This window comes from Salmo salar, chromosome ssa03, assembly GCF_905237065.1.
Source record: "Salmo salar chromosome ssa03, Ssal_v3.1, whole genome shotgun sequence".
NCBI classification, from domain to species: Eukaryota; Metazoa; Chordata; class Actinopteri; order Salmoniformes; family Salmonidae; genus Salmo; species Salmo salar.
The window spans coordinates 6,052,215-6,062,214 of record NC_059444.1 but is presented as its reverse complement, the minus strand read 5'-3'; the positions used below and the strand labels follow the sequence as shown (position 1 = coordinate 6,062,214).

At 41.5% G+C, this 10,000-nt stretch overlaps 1 protein-coding gene across 1 annotated transcript in view; it reads left to right on the top strand.

Moving 5' to 3' along the window:
- LOC106596897 (collagen alpha-1(XI) chain) overlaps positions 1 to 10,000 on the top strand; it is a 185,012-nt gene that overhangs the window by 134,803 nt on the left and 40,209 nt on the right. The window contains exons 40-43 of the mRNA XM_045714451.1: positions 2,677 to 2,784; positions 2,945 to 3,052; positions 6,257 to 6,310; positions 7,291 to 7,344. Coding sequence (XP_045570407.1) covers positions 2,677 to 2,784; positions 2,945 to 3,052; positions 6,257 to 6,310; positions 7,291 to 7,344 — 324 coding nt within the window. The remainder of the gene's footprint in view (positions 1 to 2,676; positions 2,785 to 2,944; positions 3,053 to 6,256; positions 6,311 to 7,290; positions 7,345 to 10,000) is intronic.

Below are 10,000 nucleotides of genomic sequence, written 5' to 3'. Positions count from 1 at the left end.
CAGGTTCAATGTTAGCTAGCTAACATTAGGCTATAACTAGCAATGCAAATGGCATAATAAGACCATACACATAACGCTAGACTATCATTTTTTACATTTTAGTCATTTACCAGACGCTCTTATCCAGAGTAGTGAATGCATACATTTCATTTCATGAATTTTTTAATTTTTTTAAATGTATTTCTCTTTATTTTATTTTTTTTATTTTTTTTTCTTACCCAAATACATAATTAATGTATGGACATGTCTCCCTGTCACAGATGCCACGGTTGCCCTTAGCTTGAAGATGTAATCTGGAGACAGGTGTTTTCTCCATCTCCTTAGCTATCATACTCTAATTCCACTGATTTCAAAACTCGGCCCTCCAGAAAGTAGAGAGGAACACTTATGTAGTTTTACTACGCAATAAAAAAAATGTAAAGCCTCGTTAGACAGGATTACCTACACATACTGACCAGCTCAAATAGAAGCATGCTACATGGCAGACCAATCCAAACTCATCTCTCGGCATGTCCAGCCCACTCATTATCTCAGCCAATCATGGCTAGCGGGAAGGTTGCTCACTTTTTCTGTGGCTAAACCAACTAGGCTCGTAATTTGAAAATGCTATTCCTATTTACAGATGGCATACAAGTTTGTTATTAAGGCACATGAAAGTTCACATGTTCGAGAAGGCATTGCTGCCCCCCCAAAAAACGCATTTTAATAAAGGAAAAAAAGTTTACATTCAAATGGCTCTCCTGGGAAGTAGTGACCCTCGACATATGCCTAGTTTCCTGAAACTATTTCATAGTGTTGATGTCTTCACTATTATTCTACAATGTAGAAAATAGTAAAAATAAAGAAAAACCATTGAATGAGTAGGTGTGTTCATACTTTTGACTGATACTGTATATGCATGTATTTTAAATTGAAATCACAAATTTATAGTCAAATTTGATGTTTCGAAGTTCATGTTTTGTATATTTTTCATGTTTTTGACAGATATTTTGATCGATTTCATCCATTGCTACTTGTTATGAACATTTGTCTGTTATTAATTCAAAGTGTTGTGTTTCTGATACTCAGAGGCTGAGAAATTGGCGATTTTTAGCTAATCTGACATACAAGTATGGCTACCGATATGGGCGATATTTGGGATATAGGGGATATGGGGATATGGGCGATATGAGCGATATGAAGGATATGGGCGATATGGGGATGTGGGCGATATGAAGGATATGAGCGATATGGGGATATGAGCGATATGAAGGATATGGGCGATATGAAGGATATGGGCGATATGGGGATGTGAGCGATATGAAGGATATGGGCGATATGGGGATATGAGCGATATGAAGGATATGGGCGATATGGGGATGTGGGCGATATGGGGCATATGGGGGATATGGGGATATGAGCGATATGGGGGATATGGGGATATGGGGGATATGGGCGATATGAGCGATATGGGGTATATGGGCGATATGGGGGATATGGGCGATATGGGGGATATGGGCGATATGGGGGATATGGGGGATATGGACAATATGAGCGCCGGTGCCTTTAGACTGTTAGCTGTAACTTTGACTATTAACTCAGCATCTGAAATATGAGACTCTACTCTTTGTTTAGAGACATTGACTGCAAGCTAGATATGTATTTCAGTTATTTTTTTTTATTTTTTTTTTTGAGTCATAGTGGCTGCCTCACCTCCTATGAGCCAAATCTGGGGGTTTCACATCTTTTCAGGGTATATACCTCTCTGCCAAATCAACCTCTCTGCCAAATCAACCTCTCTGCCAAATCAACCTCTGTGCCAAATTTGGTGCTTTTATCACAAAGTTGGCTATTGAGTTGACATTTTCAGCTTAGCCGCCTGTGCTCCACTAATATACAAAATAGGAGTTATTTTTCATTCCTCCATATTAACACAGAAACCCTGGTCAAATGTTTCAGTTTTTTTTTGGTTACTAGTATCTTAACAACGACCCACCATTTCAGAAGGATAAAAAAAAAAAAAAACGGGTTCGAAATTAGGATATTTTTTTACCCCTGTTGGCGCTTTTAGGGCTAGAAGAGAAATCTTAATTGGACTGGCCCGTGTGTGTCCCCATCAAATACAGAAGAAACACACTCACGGTCTCTGGTAGAGGAATGTCAATAGGGTGAAGCTTCAAAGAATCCTGTAATAATGGAGTGTTTTGTCTTGACATTTTGAATGAAAACACTGACTTCACACCTGAGGTGCTGAAAGAGTGTCTCCGTATGACGTCATTAGTTCCAGTCTATGTTTGGAATATAATCCTACTTTGAGTCTTTTCCTTCGTTCCAATATCCAAACTACTGCACATGGGAATGCGTGAAACTTACTCCTCAGATTGAAGTGTCGCCAAATTTTTAACTGACTGATAAGAAGCTTTGGGAGAGGTCCTGGGTTCTAGCATCAGGTGAGCCGAATCAGGAGGAAGCGCTAAACGCTAAGCAAGTTGATGTCCGTTGCACTAACATACCACTTATAATGCCCGATACATTACCTTCAGTCTAAATAGTATGCTTGTGTACTGGAATAAAACCCGAAAGACACTCAAAGGTGCTAGAAGATCGGCTCCTGTTGTGATGATGATGATGATGATGATGGCGAAGAAGGTGAAGATCACCTCCTGTTGATCTTGTGATGTCTTTGTTGGCTGGCAGGGTTCTCCAGGAGAGAGAGGTGCTGCCGGTCCAGGAGGTGCCATCGGTCTTTCAGGACGCACCGGACCTCAGGGAGGTCCTGGACCAGCAGGAGAGAAGGGAGGCCCGGTGAGTACACACACACCTGGACATATAGCTTCAATATCTGCCTTTTAATATCGCAAACTCTTTTAGTGTATCTGGTAGTGTTACTATCAGAGGATGAAGGATAAGATATGTTCTTGTCTATTATGGCCACATGTTGACTCGTTCTCCCCTGTCCCCACAGGGAGAGAAAGGCCCCATGGGACCAGCTGGTCGTGACGGTATCCAAGGTCCTGTTGGTCTTCCTGGCCCTGCAGGCCCCCAAGGCCCCCCTGGAGAGGATGGAGACAAGGTAATACTGTAGACAATCCTCTGTGGCCCCCTTGGAGAGGACAGGGACAATACAGTACATGGTCCTCTGTGGCTCCATTGGTAGAACATGGCACTTGCAACACCTGGATCGTGGGTTCAATTCCCACTGGAAACATATAGTATGCATGTATGACTTTTAAGTCATTTTAGATAAAAGCATCTGCTACATGGCATATTTATTACTGTACCATATAGTTCAGTAATGTAGTATAGTACTGTACAGTATAGTGCAGTAATGTAGTACAGTATTGTACAGTATAGTTCAGTAATGTAGTACAGTACTGTACAGCACAGTATAGTATAGTTCAGTAATGTAGTACAGTACTATACAGTATAGTGCAGTAATGTAGCACAGTACTGTACAGTATAGTGCAGTAATGTAGTATAGTACGGTACAGTATAGTGCAGTAATGTAGTATAGTGCTGTACAGTATAGTGCAGTAATGTAGTACTGCACAGTATAGTTCAGTAATATAGCACAGTACTGTGCAGTATAGTGCAGTAATGTAGTATAGTCAGAACCTAGGAAGAAACCTAGAGAGGAACCAGGCCATGAGGGGTGGCCAGTCCTCTTCTGGCTGTGCCAGGTGGAGATTATAACAGAACATGGCCAAGATGTTCAAATGTTCATAGATGACCAGCAGGGTCAAATAATAATAATCACAGTGGTTGTCGAGGGTGCAACAGGTCAGCACCTCAGGAATAAATGTCAGTTGGCTTTTCATAGCCGATCATTCAGAGTATCTCTACCACCCTTGCTGTCTCTAGAGAGTTGAAAACAGCAGGTCTGGGACAGGTAGCACGTCCGGTGAACAGGTCAGGGTTCCATAGCCACAGGCAGAACAGTTGAAACTGGAGCAGCAGCACGGCTAGGTGGACTGGGGACAGCAAGGAGTCATCAGGCCAGGTAGTCCTGAGGCATGGTCCTAGGGCTCAGGTCCTCCTGGAGAGAGAAAGAAAGAGAGAAAGAATTAGAGAGAGCATACTTAAATTCACACAGGACACCGGATAAGATAGGAAAAGTACTCCAGATATAACAGACTGACACTAGGCCCCCAACACATAAACTACTGCAGCATAAATACTGGAGGCTGAGACAGGAGGGTTCGTGAGACACTGTGGCCCCATCTGATGATACCCCCGGACAGGGCCAAACAGGCAGGATATAACCCCACCCACTTTGCCAAAGCACAGCCCCCACACCCCTAGAGAGATATCTTCAACCACCAACTTACCATCCTGAGACAATGCAGAGTATAGCCCACAAAGATCTCCGCCACGGCACAAACCAAGGGGTGGGCGCCAACCCAGACAGGAAGACCACGTCAGTGACTCACTCAAGTGACGCACCCCTCCTAGGGACTGCATGGAAGAGCACCAGTAAGCCAGTGACTCAGCCCCTGTAATAGTTCAGTAATGTAGTATAGTACTGTACAGTATAGTACAGTATAGTGCAGTAATGTAGTACAGTATAGCTCAGTAATGTAGCATAGTATAGTAGTATAGTTCAGTAATGTTGTATATTACATTAGTACAGTGCAGTAATGTAGAACAGTACTGTACAGTACAGTTTAGTAATGCAGTATAGTATAGTGCAGCAATGTAGTATAGTGCTGTACAGTACAGTACAGTGTAGTAATGTATTGTAGTATTGTTCAGCAATGTAGTACAATACTGAACAGTATAGTTAAGTAGTATATTATAGTAGTATAGTTCAGTAATGTAGTATAGTTCAGTAATGTAGTATAATACTGTACAGTATAGTTCAGTAGTATGGTATAGTAGTATAGTTCAGTAATGTAGTATACTACTGTGCGGTATAGTTCAGCAGCACGGTATGGTATAGTAGTATAGTTAAGTAATATAGTACAGTACTGTACAGTACAGTGAAGTAATGTAGTATAGTATAGTTCAGTAATGTAGTATAGTACTGTACAGTATAGTGCAGTGGTGCGGTTTAGTATAGTAGTATAGTACTGTACAATATAGTGCAGTAATGTACTGTATTATAGTATAGTAGTATAATACTGTATTGTGCAGTAGTCTAGTATTGTATAGTAGTATAGTACTGTACAGTATAGTGCAGTAGTGTAGTTTCGTATAGTACTGGTACAATATGGTGCAGTAGCGTAGTTTCGTATAGTAATATAGTACTATACAGTATAGTGTAGTAGTGCAGTTTAGTATAGTACTGTACCGTATAGTGTAGTAGTGCAGTTTAGTATAGTACTGTACCGTATAGTGTAGTAGTGTAGTATAGTGCAGTAGTGTAGTTTCGTATAGTACTGTACCGTATAGTGTAGTAGTGTAGTATAGTGCAGTAGTGTAGTTTAGTATAGTACTGTACCGTATAGTGTAGTAGTGTAGTATAGTGCAGTAGTGTAGTTTCGTATAGTACTGTACCGTATAGTGTAGTAGTATAGTATAGTATAGTGGTGTAGTACTGTACAGTATAGTGCAGTAGTGTAGTTTAACTGTGCAGTATAGTGCAGTAGTGTAGTAGTATAGTATAGTATAGTGGTGTAGTACTGTACAGTATAGGGCAGTAGTGTAGTTTAACTGTGCAGTATAGTGCAGTAGTGTAGTAGTATAGTATAGTATAGTGGTGTAGTACTGTGCAGTATAGTGCAGTAGTGTAGTTTAGCTGTGCAGTATAGTGCAGTAGTGTAGTATGTGGGTTAGGAGTTTTACATTGCAGATATTATTTGTGTCGATGACTTTCTATGACATGTTAAGTTATGGTGATGGATTGGTGTGAAAATGTTTTAGCAGAGGCAGTTGTATGCACGTGTGCGTGCACGCACACACACACACACACACACACACACACACACACCCATCACACATTTCAGATCCCTGTCACGTCCTCCGTAGTGTTAGTGTGACAGTGGGAGTGCCAATAGAGGGATAGACCGAGCCAAGTAATCAATTAATTGCAAACACCAACCCAGGGTCTTTGTTGTCCAATCAAATTAAAATTTCCACAAATAATATTTACCACCTAGTCACAGTAAAGGTGACAGTTGGAAAATATTGGACTTGACTAAACAGCGAGGCAGAAATTATTTTATGAGGGGCTAAAATAAAATAGGACTTCCAAGCGTCTTTGAGTCCTAGCGCTATACAGTATAAAGACAATGTATAGGTATCGTTATCATAACTGTTGTTGTGTGTTTTGTCCCAGGGAGAGGTTGGTGAACCTGGCCAGAAGGGAAGCAAAGCAGACAAAGGTGAACAGGTGAGTTCTCATCAAATTTTCCTTGTGTAGGAAAGGAAATGTCTAGAGAAACTTCACCAGAAATCAGAGAAAAGACAGTACTGGTGCACAGACCAGAGGATGAGAAATCATCCAAGGAAATGAGACCCCGACCCCAAAATATATTTTGAAAAAAAATTGGGGGGGGGGTTCAGTCAGGGTCTCGACTTACTGTTGAGAGTAAGAATAGTAGAATACACAAAGTGCAATTCCCGAAATTTATTTTTCCATCAGCAGTTTTTGTCATGTTATTTCGGTCACTGACAGTTACTCAATTAGTCCATGTCGGCCAAAAAATGTTTGATTGGTAAATTTGTCTAGCCAGCTATCTAAACTCGTAGTAATCATGGCCGAATTCCCACCGGGCACGCAGAGCATGTTCCCAGGGGCCCCCATTGATTTTTGTTAGTCACTCTCACTCAGATATCATATTAACATGGTATAAGTCATGGCAAAATGTGTATAATTGCAGGAAATTAGCTCTAAACCGGGGAAACAAAAATTGCTCTGCCACAGGGCAAAAGGAGTAGAATTGCAGGAAACGTGTTACGCAAAAGCAAGATGTTCTCTCCGTCCCATGCCAAAGTGTGTAGAATTACAAAAAACTTGCTTTAAAAAGACAAAACACTGCTAAATTTTCTCTAAACTCCATGGTAACATTTTTTTCAATTGCAGAAAATTGATTTTAAATCTTTTCCTCTCCACTGTCAGTCCAGTGGGGGGGGGCTACTAAAATGTTTTGCTGCGAGATGGGGGCCCCCCAACCAAATCTCGCTAGGGCCAGCCCTGCAGTCACCTCAAATGACCTTAAGGTTGTCCATTGTTGGTGACAGCTCATTTAAAATCATAAAAGTAACCACAGATAAATGTTGTGCTTTAGCGTGTGAAGACACTGTCACTAACTGTGTCTCTGTCCCTGTTGTTAACCCTGTTGTCCTCTCTGTCTCGGTGGTGGTGACTAGGGTCCTCCTGGTCCATCTGGTCTTCAAGGTGTCATCGGAGCTCCTGGTCCTGCCGTGAGTATTAATTCACCTTTAACCTCTCACCAAACTCATCAACCCTGAACTGTCACCCCTCAGCTCAGCTCAGCCCTCAACTCACCACTCTCAAGTTATTCCACTGCAACCACACAGTACAACCGCACAGTACAACCGCACAGTACAACCACACTATACAACCACACAGTACAACAACCACACAGTACAACCAGACAGTACAACCACACAGTACAACCACACAGTACAACCACACAGTACAACAACCACACAGTACAACCACACAGTACAACCGCACAGTACAACCACACTATACAACCACACAGTACAACAACCACACAGTACAACCACACAGTACAACAACCACACAGTACAACCAGACAGTTCAACCGCACAGTACAACCACACAGTACAACAACCACACAGTACAACCAGACAGTTCAACCGCACAGTACAACCACACAGTACAACCACACAGTACAACCACACAGTACAACCACACAGTACAACTACACAGTACAACCACACAGTACAACTACACAGTACAACCACACAGTACAACCACACAGTACAACCACACAGTACAACTGTGCAGTTCAACCACACAGTACAACCACACAGTACAACCGCACAGTACAACCACACAGTACAACCACACAGTACAACCACACAGTACAACCACACAGTAATGCACTGTGCGGTATAATTCAGCCCTCTCCTCAGCACCTGTATTCAGACAGACACCACTCCATAACACAACACCCCCTCTCTTGTTATTTCAATATAGTCACACCCATATATTCACACCCATATATTCACACCCATAAAGTCACACCCATAAAGTCACACCAATAAAGTCACCAATAAATTCACACCAATATAGTCACACCCATATAGTCACACCCATATAGTCACACCAATATAGTCACACCCATATAGTCACACCCATAAAGTCACACCAATAAATTCACACCAATATAGTCACACCAATATAGTCACACCCATATAGTCACACCCATATAGTCACACCCATAAAGTCACACCAATAAATTCACACCCATATAGTCACACCAACACCAATATAGTCACACCAATATAGTCACACCAACACCAATATAGTCACACCAACACCAATATAGTCACACTAATATAGTCACACCCATATAGTCACACCCATATAGTCACACCCATAAAGTCACACCCATAAAGTCACACCCATATAGTCACACCAATAAATTCACACCAATATAGTCACACCAATATAGTCACACCAATATAGTCACACCCATATAGTCACACCAATATAGTCACACCAATATAGTCACACCAATATAGTCACACCCATATAGTCACACCCATATAGTCACACCCATAAAGTCACACCAATAAATTCACACCAATATAGTCACACCAATATAGTCACACCCATATAGTCACACCCATATAGTCACACCCATAAAGTCACACCCATAAAGTCACACCCATATAGTCACACCAATAAATTCACACCAATATAGTCACACCAATATAGTCACACCAATATAGTCACAACCATATAGTCACACCAATATAGTCACACCAATATAGTCACACCCATATAGTCACACCCATAAAGTCACACCAATAAATTCACACCAATATAGTCACACCAATATAGTCACACCCATATAGTCACACCCATATAGTCACACCCATATAGTCACACCCATAAAGTCACACCAATAAATTCACACCCATATAGTCACACCAACACCAATATAGTCACACCAACACCAATATAGTCACACCAACACCAATATAGTCACACTAATATAGTCACACCCATATAGTCACACCAATATAGTCACACCCATAAAGTCACACCAATAAATTCACACCAATATAGTCACATTAATATAGCCACACCCATATGGCCACACCAATATAGTCACACCAACATCAATACAGTCACACCAATAAAGTCACACCAATAAAGTCACACCCATATAGTCACACCAATATAGTCACACCAATATAGCCACACCAACACCAATATAGTCACACCAACACCAATATAGTCACACCAACACCAATATAGCCACACCAACACCAATATAGCCACACCAACACCAATATAGTCACACCAACACCAATATAGTCACACCAACACCAATATTGTCACACCCATATGGCCACACCAACATCAATATGGTCACAACAACATCAATATAGCCACACCAACACCAATATAGTCACACCAATATAGTCACACCAATATAGCCACACCAACACCAATATAGTCACACCAATATAGCCACACCAACACCAATATAGCCACACCAACACCAATATAGTCACACCAACTCTCTTAATAACACTGTATTAGACCTTAGCATCACCCCCCTCCACCACTCTGCTCCCTGTCCAGTAGTCAGAGGGCATTTCATTTCACAGCTCAGTGCTGCAGGTGATCAGGACAGTAATATTATCTGTCATATTATTAGATCATGTCTAGGCCTTCATCCCAATTGGCACCCTATTCCATATATCCTATCGGCCCTACATAGGGAATAGGTTTCTATTTACGAACATCGCCTAGGTCTCTGTCTGGTGGGGCAATGACCTGCCTACTGAGACACACTGCCAGAGCCAGGTTGCACTCCCAGCCTAAATATGACCAAAATCTGATTATATCAAA